The 13081-nt window shown below is 37.7% G+C and overlaps 1 protein-coding gene across 1 annotated transcript; it reads right to left on the reverse strand.

Annotated features, from left to right (window-relative positions):
- Positions 1-2504: 2504 nt before the first annotated feature.
- LOC116307655 (uncharacterized) lies at positions 2505-10445 on the reverse strand. Its single transcript, XM_089027726.1, has 11 exons — positions 10380-10445; positions 9895-9942; positions 9206-9402; positions 8401-8622; positions 7435-7589; positions 6863-7048; positions 5843-6056; positions 4968-5119; positions 4650-4859; positions 3153-3478; positions 2505-2788 (listed from the first exon to the last, which is right to left on the reverse strand). Exons 2-11 carry the CDS (start codon positions 9903-9905, stop codon positions 2614-2616), a joined length of 1848 nt encoding a protein of 615 aa, XP_088883852.1. The 5' UTR covers positions 9906-9942; positions 10380-10445; the 3' UTR covers positions 2505-2613.
- Between the last annotated feature and the right edge of the window lie 2636 nt (positions 10446-13081).

Here is a 13081-nt window from a genome sequence, read left to right on the forward strand (position 1 = left end):
CTGAAACATATTCTAATTGGTCGCCGATACAAAGAAGTTAGTCACGTGCATGTGCACGTTTGGCGCGCGGCTCTTTTGAAATCAAATCGCGGCTGGCTGGTTTCAAAAGTGCCGCGAGCCAAACGTGCACATGCACGTGACTAACTTCTTTGTATCGGCGACCAATTAGAATATGTTTCAGTTTCGTATGTTCAAACTTAGGTGTAAACGACTGTACAGTGAGATGCAAATTTGAGATGCAGTGATATACACTCAATTGCAAAATAATTGCCGGTTTCAAAACATAGAAGTTATATACAGTCAATTCAAAAAACGTTGTCGTCAACCATCTCAAGCCTACGCGACTGAACCGATAGGAACTCTGGGTAGCAATCATTGAAGCCGAGTTGACTGCAGTAATTTTATCTGACTAGTTATGCCTGGTTTACAGCATGAACCTTCGTAGGCGAGCGGGAAGTGTTGAAGGAGACGTTTTTTAGTGCCTTCATATTTTTGTAAATTGTGAACTGAATCATAACTACTTTGTTTTTCTTTCCCTAAACCCGAAGACATGCATTTAATGGATTGTTTTTCGCCATTATTATCTTTGCTACTAGCGGGAACAATTAATTTAGAACGAATATTTAACCGCTTCATTGATTTTCACCCATATTCCTTACGGTCCAGTCGCGTAGGCTTGAGCCGGTCGACGACAACGTTTTTTGAACTGACTGTATATTAAACATGTGTGAAATTAATATGATATGTAATTGTCTCTCGTCGTAAGTATCAAGATAATTTAGTTTATCTATATAGACCATTTTCTCAAGGTTGCGTGCGCATCCAACTTGACGGGCCACAAAACTAAAAATTTCAGTTCATTCTGAACAATTGTTTTTTTTTTCCAAAAATTAAATTGAAAGTCTGAAAAGGTTTGACGTCTTTTCTTTCAAATTCTTGCGGAGCAACCACATGACTCAAAATCCCTTGAAATATAAATCACAATGAAACAGTCGCCATATTTGTTGATATAACAAAAGAAGCTAATGAAAAAAAGCTTTGTGATAGGGCTGGCTATAACGTAACATGCACCTCAAAAATTGAGGCAAGCAATAAAAACCGATAGATCAAGAAACAAAAAACAACATATAGATAGACCTTCTTAGAGTTCGTAAAATACCGCTGTATTCCTCGATAATGAGTACAATAATTTACCCTGAAATATACTCTACCGCGCCTTAAACTCTACCACTCCCAGCATTATTGTTATCCGATTAAGGCACCGACACACGGTGCCAGAGTGCATGCAAAAATGTGTGAATAATTTATGAGGTTTGACATTGATTGGCAGTTTGGTGACACTTTAATAGGTTCTTGGTTATCAGGAGTCATATATCTCATAAGACGATATGTCAATACTGCTTTATTATTAGCTGGTGCATTGCAGGTGCTTGATATTGATTGGCAGTTTAGTAGCACTTCAGTGGCTTCTGTGTCATCAGTAATTATAATTATATCTCTCACAAAACGATATGTCAATACAGCTTATAAATGGTGTATTGCAGGTGACTGACATTGATTGACAGTTTTGGGGCATTTTAAATGCAAAGGGTTCAGTAAGTAAGAATAACTTCTGATCCAAACAGTGACTGTGTCAATAGATTATTAGCTTTTATTTGACAGGTACCTTGAACGTAGGTTATCCTAATTTGTTTTTTTTCTCTCTGCTTTCTGAGTTTCCTCCCTCTGTAAAACCCAACACAATAAGTTCGAATTCGATTTACTTAGTCAGCTGACTTAGATCAGTCCAGAGATTGTCTTAGTGTTTGATCTGTGAGTTAGCCATGCCCTGACTTAGATCAGCCCAGAGGTTGTTTCAGGGTTTGATCTGTGAGATAGCCATGCCCTGACTTAGATTAGACAAGAGGTTGTTTCAGGGTTCAATATGTGAGTTAACCGTGCCTTGACTTACATCAGCCCAGAGGTTGTTTTAGGGTTTGATCTGTGAGTTAGCCATGCCCTGACTTAGATTAGACAAGAGGTTGTTTCAGGGTTTGATCTGTGAATTAGCCGTGCCTTGACTTACATCAGCCCAGAGGTTGTTTCAGGGTTTGATCTGTGAGTTAGCCGTGCCTTGACTTACATCAGACCAGAGGTTGTTTCAGGGTTTGATCTGTGAGTTAGCCGTGCCCTGACTAAGATCAGCCCAGAGGTTGTTTCAGGGTTTGATCTGTGAGTTAGCCGTGCCTTGACTTACATCAGACCAGAGGTTGTTTCAGGGTTTGATCTGTGAGTTAGCCATGCCCTGACTAAGATCAGACCAGAGGTTGTTTCAGGGTTTGATCTGTGAGTTAGCCATGCCCTGACTCAATTTATCAACCCAGAGGTTGTTTCACGATGGAAAGAGGGAGGGAAAGAAAAAAAAGCTCTCCAAAAATGGAAAAGATAATAATGAATGCGAAAACAAACAAACAAAAAAAAAAACACACACAAAAAAAGTTAAGTCACACCTCAATAACAATCACTTCACTTCACTTCACGTTTTTTATTATCACAGGCGATAACAAAACAATCAACCCCAGTCCTCTGCTTACAAAGAGGTATCGAGGAACCTGGTACTAGCCTGTAGTAAGTCTAACATTTCACTGAACGTACGTCATCCACATCTATTTTCAGTAGGTCTGATACTCTTGCGTCAGAGAAATCCAACTTCTTCAAATTGCAGATAGCTTTTTGCAAGGTAGGAGTTATCTCGGCTTTAGGACATTGCTTGATCATAAACTCCGCTTGATTTTTCGTTAGTTTTGCTCTGGAAAAAAAAGAAGAAATTATTAGAAAAAAAGCATTGAAGTTTTAAACTTCACCATTTAGATAAATCACGTGTTCTTTGCAAGAAACTATTTTCTGTTCACAATTTTCTAAACCTTCCAGCACCAAAACCACAAATGTTTTTTTTATTAAAAACATTTTCACATCCCTCCTCTTCTTTTTTTTTTTTTTTTTTTACATTTGCAATTATTCTTTTTTTTTTTTTTTCTTTTAGCAGTGACCTAAATCCTATATATCCCAGTTCAAAATAGCAAAACCCTGTTTTTAATTTTACGCCTTCAATACCACCATATTAGAATATAATCAGAGTAATAAGTAAAGACCTCATTCTCGACAAGTCTTACTTTTCTGCAACATCTCCTAGAGGGTAACCACTCTCCTTCAGTTGGCAAACATATTCCTTTTTGAGTCCAGAATTCAAGATACAGTCTTCGTTGAAGTTAAATTTCCGTGCTATTTCTGACAAGGATTTCTTGATACATTTACTGTCGATATGCAGAATCCCTATTTTTGCTTTGCACAATTTGGCTCTTTCATCAAATAGCTCTATCCCTTGTTGGTAGAGATTGTCGAACGTGTCGGTGCCCCTTCTGCATTCTTCCCAGATGTAATTCACCATTTGGACTTTGTTGTCAAAACAATCTATTGCGAATGGTACTTGGCCCATCACCTAAGTGGAATAAATAAAGAACAGGCACCTATTTAAAAACAAAAGATGGAAAGTGAAGGATCAATTTGTTGTTGCATGTTGCATGTTGCATGTTGCATGTCGCATGTCGCATGTTGCATGTTGCATGTTGCATGTTGCATGTTGCATGTTGCATGTTGCATGTTGCATGTTGCATGTTGCATGTTGCATGTTGCATGTTGCATGTTGCATGTTGCATGTTGCATGTTGCATGTTGCATGTTGCATGTTGCATGTTGCATGTTGCGTGTTGCATGTTGCATGTTGCATGTTGCATGTTGCATGTGCATGTTGCATGTTGCATGTTGCATGTTGCATGTTGCATGTTGCATGTTGCATGTTGCATGTTGCATGTTGCATGTTGCATGTTGCATGTTGCATGTTGCATGTTGCATGTTGCATGTTGCATGTTGCATGTTGCATGTTGCATGTTGCATGTTGCATGTTGCATGTTGCATGTTGCATGTTGCATGTTGCATGTTGCATGTTGCATGTTGCATGTTGCATGTTGCATGTTGCATGTTGCATGTTGCATGTTGCATGTTGCATGTTGCATGTTGCATGTTGCATGTTGCATGTTGCATGTTGCATGTTGCATGTTGCATGTTGCATGTTGCATGTTGCATGTTGCATGTTGCATGTTGCATGTTGCATGTTGCATGTTGCATGTTGCATGTTGCATGTTGCATGTTGCATGTTGCATGTTGAAACATCACATTAGTGAAGTTGCAGCCGAATTGAGTCGTGAACGATTTTAACTTTGGTTGGACTTCCAATTTATATTGAGCTCGAATATAAATAGAGGGAACTTTGCAAGCTAGTAGTGCTTTAAAAAAATAATACCCCGTCGCTGGGAATTGCAAATATGAGGTAATAATTGGCGAACTAAGACAATTTCCAACAAAAAATGGGACATAGACTTAGGTGATATATGGCGGAAGACAGTATAAGGCTGACTCAAGTAAAATATTAGCGATACTAAGGCAGACAAAGGGGAAATTACGCAGCTCAAGTCGATATAAGGCGATCTAACGCGGGGTAGCCACAGTAGACCTAAGCCTAATTCCCCCACCCCAACCTCCTCGGTCTCAATACTGATGTCCGAACCGCTTGCTTTCGTTTAAAATTGAAATAAACTTTCATTAGTAGCAAACCGTTGTCAGATCATCAAGTAACTGATAGATGTCATCCGGTGATGAAGAATGGGTAGTTTGGGCGATTTTTGCAATGTAGACGCCAATTCTGGAAGACATGTATTCAATCTCAGAACTCGGGTCCGAGATGGACGCTAGGATCTTCTGGATCTCTTTCAAATCACGAATCAAGGCTTTGCTGGAGACTTGACTATGCATTGTTGTCCACGCCTGAAAGCAAGAAAGATCGTGATCAGCGAATTACTCCATTTATTTAGTATTTAGTGCGTAGCAAGAAGCGTGGTAAGAGCAAGTCTAGGAACCCTTAGACCCTCCTACCTTTTGAACTACCATCTTAGATTCCTTCACTTTATCATAGATCTCATCCAGTTGTTTAGAAGCTGTTTGAAGTTCCTTAAGAGACTTGAGCACGGTGTCTCGCTTTTCTTTGCACGAAAGTACAGAATCAATAATACTGTATAGCTCATAACCTATAGTGGAAAAAACATATCGTGAAACTATATATACATATACTTGATTGCAAAAAGGTTGTAGTATACTTTTATACAGATACAAATGATATCATATCAGTGGTTGTAACATGTAAAAAAGTATAAAATACATTAGTGAATAATTATCATACACTCAATTGAAGAATCGTTGTCGGGCTCAGAAACATAGAACATGAAAGCTGAGACACAAGTGACACATGGGAAATGACATAATCATATTATAAATTATTCATTTGCAACATCCATACAGTCGGTTTAGAATGCCAAACGCGTATTCAGAAGACCAGCCTTTGACGGAGCCGTTTGGCATTTTTAACAAATACGCCTTCAAGTCAATGACTGTTTGGAAAATATGGACTTCATATATAAATCGTGTAAATTTCAACACGAGTTTCAGGTCCGTATATTTCAAACGTGTACATCAGGGCCCCGCTGTACGAAGGGTGGATAGCGCTATGCGACTTATAAATCCTTATCCCATTGATAAAGTGATGCTGTTATCCAATACATTTATCAAATGAATGAGATTTACCCTTCGGATAGCGCTATCCACCCTTTTTACAACTGGATCCTGAAACAAACAAAAAATATATAATGTTATTCCCAGAAAACATTTTGGTCTCACCAAGGCCTATGTTTTAAACCCGACATTGACATATTTAGTGTCTATTGAATTATTTAATTAAGAGAAAATCTTTCTACCTGTTGATAAAGCGTCGAACAAGAACGACAATCCTTTGCCAGCTTTGCTTAAAATATCGACAGCGTTTGAGTATTTAGCGTTGATTCTTAGTTTAATTGAGTTGATTTTGGTGTCAATCTTTGCTTTAGTCTGGGCGAACCAGCCCCTTGCTCGAACAGCATCAATGGTGTTGGGCGATGGTTTTTTCAAAGCATTTTCGAGAATTTGGTCCAGCTGAAGGAAAGAAAATACGATTGAAGAAATAAAATAACCTTTTATTTGCTTAGTAAAGTGCAGCTCTATACCCGTGAAAAAAATTAGTAAGAGATTCAACAAATTTGAATAAGTTGTTTTAGATCTATGAGGGGTTAAAGAAGGTGAGCGTGCGCTCATTAAATTCATGTGCAGAAAGGATGCGTGTCAACAATGTCCATAAACGTCCTTAAGCGTCGAGTAAATAGGACATTTGAAAGAGGACGTGTCTTTCATTTTCTACATCATCTTTGCAATGAATAGAGAATATTACACTGCCGCGCTGGGTTGCGGATTTTATCAGTCGACTTTAAGGGTTGAGGTGATATCTTACGAGTGAGCGCAGCGAACGAGTAAAAGGTGTTGATACACGGTGCAACATTGCACGCAACAGGACTGTTGCAGCGTGTGTCTACTCCAAACAAATCTGAAGTGAATCGCGCTCTACTCTTACAACATTGCGCGCAACAAATTTCATCATGTGAACATGGCTGCAACATTGCTCGCAACATTTTGAAATTTCCGGCCAATCAGCTTGCACCAAATTTATGACTGCTGACCAAATATCTTAACATAGCAGTCTGACACAAGCGATGTTGCGTGATTTTGTTGCAATGTGTGTCACCCCGATTCAAAGTTGTTGATTGCAATGTTGTATGCAATGTTGCATCGTGTGTCGGCACCTTAAGATGTTCTCAACACAAGAAGGTGAGTTTCTTAACTCCCAGCGACAATGTAATTACCATAAACAAAAAACGAACGATTGAAATAGGAAACAAATTACAAACCTGATGTGCTTGACGGACTGCAAACTTCTCGGCTGCAAATTTAACGACCTTTGGGATACTTGGTAGAATGAGTTGAAACAATGGCAGTGTAATGTCAACAAAAGATCCTATGGCGTTCCCATACATTGACTCTACGGTATCAAGATCGACTTTCTCGCCAATTTCTTTCTTTGCTCTTACCAGTTTCTGGAAGAACAAAAAATAAATAAAAAGCGTGTTACAGCGCGACGTGCAAAAGTATTACCGGAGATAATGTATATTATGCATACTTCTATTCATTGGCTTTTTTACTGGCTGGTTTTATCAAATAAGGCAGTAAAAAAAGCTTGTTTGGCAGCAAAAGCCCGTGCTTATACACATGGTCAACTCAAGCACTACTACTACTACTACTACTACTACTACTACTACTACTACTACTACTACTACTACTACTACTACTGCTACTGCTACTGCTGCTGCTGCTGCTGCTGCTGCTGCTGCTGCTGCTGCTACTGCTACTGCTACTGCTACTGCTACTGCTACTGCTACTGCTACTGCTACTGCTACTGCTACTGCTACTACTAAACATTTACCTTGATTACAACAGTTTGGTTGTTGACTGCTATGATGACCTGGGGTGATATGCTTCGTACCAGGACGTCTGTGTTGTCTATAATCCTTGCCATTTCTGCCACCAGCAATGAAAACTTGTTTCTTGACGATTCGGTCCATTCCTGTAAGTTTTGAGCTGAATATACAATAACCAACATTAGAAGCAGTTAGAAAAAGCAAAGGTTAAAGTTCATTAGCATTCTCTTTTAGCATTTTACTAGTCATGGCCACCAGGGTTGAAAACTTAAGCAGGGTTGAGCATTGTGATCTCCCTAGATGAGCCGTTATTATTATTATCATTATTATCATCTTATTATTATTATCATTATTATCATCGTTATTATTATTATCATTATTATTATCATTACAATTATTATCATTATTATAAAACGATGAGAAAATATATGGTTAAATAACAATAATAATAAATAATAATAAATAAATAAAACACATGAAAATATGCATTGCTACATATGTCTATCTATCCATAAAGTATTTTATTTTAATCCAAGTGCAACCACGGTGAAAAAAAAGTGGATAAGGCTAGTAATTATTATTTGTGAGAAATTAAGTATATATAATATTCCAATATTCTATTACGAAATAACAACTGTTATAATTCTCGCGTCGTTCTAATTGGTTGGGAGCGCGTGCTTTATGAGAGCATATTGCACGCGCGCGCACTTTCAATTGCGTCATTTCTATCTAAAATAACGGTTATCATAATATGTATTTTATAAAAGAAATAAAAACTTGCTTGCTGTTCTGTGTGTAGTTATAAAGCACTTGTTGGGGATTGGCAGAACACTCGAGAAGTGTCGATCGAGAAGCACTTCGCTGTACGCGACGTGATTCTCCTAACACTTCTCTTGTGTTCTCCCAGTTCCCGCCTACTTTATAACTGCACACATCACGCGCGCGCGTTTTCTGTTTCTTCTAATTCAAACCTTCTAGCTGCAAATCATCAATATTCATGCTCTTCTTTCGTATTTCTTCTTGCAGTTTGACGATTTTGTCGTGACTTTCACACGCCTCAGGAAAGTCAGGACAGCATCCAGCAATAGCGCGAAATATTGCATTACTGAAACTTGCTAAGGTAATCATTTTGGGTATGACTTGGGCCCCGATCTTGAAGATTTTGAAGGCAAATTTTGTAGCAACTTTAATACCTGGAAAGATAAAATACAATGCATATTTTTATTAACGATCGAACAACTTTGAAATAAGGAAGGAAGGCAATAAGGGATTGCATGTATATATGGGTCGGATTGGATGGGATAGGAAGGGATGTAAAGGAATAGGAAAGGATAGGATGGGATAGGATGGGATAGGAAGGGAATAGAATAAGCCGATGATGCGAGGAGGATAAATAATTGACGATCAGTTAACCACCACAAATAAATTTTATTTAGCAAGTAACATTAATAAGGCTGCGTTCATAATGTATGACAAAGTGGGGAGGTGGGCAGGTGAAATCTTGAAATGACAAAAAAATTCTTAAGACCCCCCCTTGTAGTCCCCCCAAAAATAACTATCCTCCCCGGGCAATCTCTCATAGCTTCTTCTAAAAATTTTGCATCCCCCCAATTCTCTGAAAAAAAATTCAAACCCCCCCCCCCCCATTTCACTGGGCAAAATTTTTCAGACGGATCCCCCCTAAATTTCACCTGCCCCCTCCCCCCCCCCCCCTCCCCTCTGCCATACATTATGAACGCAGCCTAATAGTATCACTATGAGTTATGCATGAAATACCTGATTTCCCCTCTGCATTTTCATTAATATTTTCTACTTCTCTGCTATCAGTATTTTCTGTTCCATAGCCTTTTTTGTGAGCTTTTGATTCCCCTATGTACTTTCCAGCGTTAAGACGAACCATATTTGCAGGCCCAACCTCATTAAGAATCAGAACACTCAGCCAAAAGGCTATTTTGAAAATTCTGGCCATTTTACTGGTAAAGAAAGAATTAAAGAATTCAATGAAATTGGAATTCTACCGGAGTCGTACTACTTTAAACTTATAACAATGTGATGGCCAAATTTATCGTCAATGAGAGGACAGACACATTAAAAATTGATGTTGATTTGTTTTTACAATGACAAAAACAATGAAAATGTCTCGCGTTTAGTGATCAAAACAATCAAAGGAAAGACGATCGTTGACGTCAGCTTATCTGTGTGTTTTCTTATTAATGATAAAAAATAACCAATCAACACGCGAGAAATTTGTAAGCTATTGTAAAAATAACTATTGACAGCAAGGATACAGTGCATAGCTATTGCATTATTAAAGAAAATATTGAAGATGTTATATAAAATCGTTAGAGGCAAACGTGTGTACTGGCTTTCTAGTTAAAAGCTACCCATTGAAATTGTTATGAAACTATGATTGAAAACAAAACAAAACAAAAAAAGTGCTATTTATCTCAGAGATAATACATTACCTACTGCGCATGCACCAACAAGATAAATTCAATTGTTTCGTAACAGACCTAAAATTAATACAAATAACGTTAACAAAAATTTAAATTCGCACTCCAAAGACTAGAGAATAGTCATAATCGATAGCATTTGTAATTATAGAAAAGTAAAATGCAAGTTACAAAGCCTAAGTCTAAACTTACGCTGCAAAAGCGTGGTCATTTTATCAGTAATGATTTCTTTAACTAAAACATATTCTAGAATAATCCTTTAAGCAGAAAATTAATCTATCAGTTGATATGGATAGTATAGTGCAAACAATATATCCGTGAAACACTGAATACTAAATTGTTCAAAATAGCGCTAGTTAAACAAAAGAAAACAATAGAATTAGCATAAGATAGTGTAAGTTAGTATTGCTAATATTCACGGATATATTGTTTGCACTCTAGTTGTAGCCATATCGATGTAATATGTACTAAGTTATAATATGGCTTGTTATTATAACCTTAGGTTGTCTTCTCCTTTTCTGTTTTAACCTCAGTGACTGTAATTAATGCTGTTCGGCTTATACAAATTTCTCTTTCTTTATGAAGAGGTTTCAGCAACTCTCATGCACCACCCTTTACGTGGGATACATGTGTTAGGTCAAACAAGAACACAAGGAACATGGTCTAAAGTAAATAAATAAGTAAATAAATAATTGTCAAGGGCGGATCCAGGGGGGTGGGGGGCAAAGGGGGGCTGAAGCCCCCCTTCAGCAGAAAAAACAAAACTGAAGAATTACATGCTTTTTTTATTGTTTTCCATCGTGTTGACGGATGAAACTCAATTAGCCCCCCACCCCCCTAAACTCAATTAGCCCCCCTCCCCCTAAAATTTTGGCTGGATCCGCTCTTGATTGTACAGTCAGTCTCGCTTTCTTTATGAAGATTTCTCCAACAAAGTTAGCCAACCTTTACCTGCAATACATGTGTTGGGTCAAACAAGAACACAAGGAACAAGTTCTAAAGTAAATATATATAGCAATATGTACAGTCAGTTTCTCTTTCTTTATGAAGATTTCCCAAAGTTCACCAACCTTTGCGTGGGACACATGTTTTAGGTCAAATGAGGTCCCGCACGGAATGTAAAGTTTTAAAGTAAGTATATGAAGAATGGTACAGTCAGTTTCTCTTCCTTTATGAAGATTTCCCAAGGTCCCACAAGGGAACATGTTCTAGCGTAAATATAAAAAGAAATGTAAAGATTGCAGAAGTGATCTACTGTATTTCCCTTTCTTTATGAACATTTAATTTCTCCAACGAAGCTGGCTAACCTTTACCTGGTTTATACACCTAGTTCAAAAAACGTTGTCATAGCCAAAGGCGATAGGCAATAGGTCATTCCGACATGGAAATGGTTTCGCTGAATAAAAAGAACATCGAATCAGTCTCAGCACGAAAGTCCATACTCTTGACGAGAACAAAAAAAAAGAAACACATGTCATTCCAGCTATTCTTGGATATTGGAATGACCTATCTCCTATCGCTTTTCGCCTATCGCCTATTGCCTATCGCCTTTGGCGATGACAACGTTATTTGAATTAGGTGTATACATACATGTGTTAGGTCAAACGAGGAACATATTCTAAAATAAATATATAAAGAAATGTAAAAACTTCCTTTTTCTTTTTGACCAGCAATTTCACCGGCAACGTTAACCACTGTAACACTTGTAGCTGTAACATTAAGTCACTTGTGGTCCATTTGTTGAATTGATAAATATGAGATTTAAAAAAATGAATAGTGGTGAATTCCTGTGGCGAATAGATCTCATTTAACTAATGACGTAAAATGATGTAAAAAAAAACGTATAAGGAATGTGAGTTTTTTCATACTTTCGAACTATTGAAGAACCAATGAACCAAATTTTACTAAAAATTATTTTTGTGTAGATCTTAATTTTTAAGAATGGAACGTTTGCATGATGGCGTCATTGACCTCTACAACCACTTTTTTTGGGTTAATTAAAACCAAGTATCCGTCCACGTCCACACGAAAACGCTTGCACTCGTAAACGCATATTTTTTATGCGTTTAAGCCTTCCGTCCCACGAAAACGATGAAAACGCTCACCGTAAACGTATATTTTCGTAAACGCTGACGTCACAAGCCAGCTCCAGTCTCCTTTATCGAGTACTTTTCCAAGATGGCGTACATACGCGTTCCGAGATGATGGATTCCAAGTATAATTCAAGAATGTGAATGTACTTTGACTGGCACGACTCCCAGTCGACATATAATTTTGAGCCGTTTTTGACACCTTGTAGTCGTTTGTGACTTCTAAAAGAAGCTGTACTTTTTCGTCAGTTCAAACAAAGGATTCTTTTTTGGTTATATCACTTTATTCTTTCGATTTTTTGCCAGTAAACTTTGATATTCATCGCCAACTATTCCGGCCATGCGACGCTCGCCAAGTCAGCGGATATCATATATAAAATATAAACCACAGGAAGCCCAAGCTCTCTCAGGCCCGGACTTAGAGAAACAAAACCTTTTGCTACGGTATTCCTGTGCTTTAATAGGTATCGTATTACAAACGATGGCAACGAGAGCTGAGGATTCAAGCTTTATTTTGGTACCAAACATGCCGTATTTTGCGAATAATTTTCAAGGTTTTTGCTTCACAAAGTGCCTATTCTTGAAGAAGGATCTCACAAATATTCGTCTCAAATCAGAGCTTTTTGAAAGTAAAAAACGAAAAGTATAAATTCGTTCAATCGACCACAGATTCGACATCAGTAATTTAGAATGTGTGTATTTTATGGATCGACCCCGGCAAATGAGGTAACTAGTTCTGACTTTGAGAAATCCTGTTTATAATATTTGACCTTTTGTGTTTTTCTTGCAATTTAACAAAGCACTTATGGCAAGAAGGCTGTTAAAATCTATCTATCGAGACGAAACGGTTTTTCCAAACAAATTAAAGTATGTTTGGTAAAAATTAAATGCTTTAATGTTATATATTGTTCTTCTACCCCGGCAAGTGGAAAACTGTTTACACAGAAATTTATAAATCGAAAACTATCTTGACTCTCTATACATTTCTTTGTAGAATCTGATTTAACTCGCTTAACACTTTCAAGCGACACCGCTGCATTTGTACGCGGGCGCATGACCGGAATAGTTAGCGATGTTCCTTCTCTCTCGATCGCAACAAACACATGTGA

Source organism: Actinia tenebrosa, unplaced genomic scaffold (genome assembly GCF_029948245.1).
Source record: "Actinia tenebrosa isolate PJP-AT-01 unplaced genomic scaffold, QUT_ActTen_1.0 PGA_scaffold11__36_contigs__length_13525064, whole genome shotgun sequence".
NCBI lineage: Eukaryota > Metazoa > Cnidaria > Anthozoa > Actiniaria > Actiniidae > Actinia > Actinia tenebrosa.

Coding starts and splice junctions, on each gene's coding strand:
- LOC116307655 (XM_089027726.1), bottom strand. Junction 7,590..8,400: donor TGATGATTTGCAGCTAGAAG/GTTTGAATTAGA, acceptor TTGTATATTCAG/CTCAAAACTTACAGGAATGG. Junction 3,479..4,649: donor TACTTGATGATCTGACAACG/GTTTGCTACTAA, acceptor TATTCCACTTAG/GTGATGGGCCAAGTACCATT.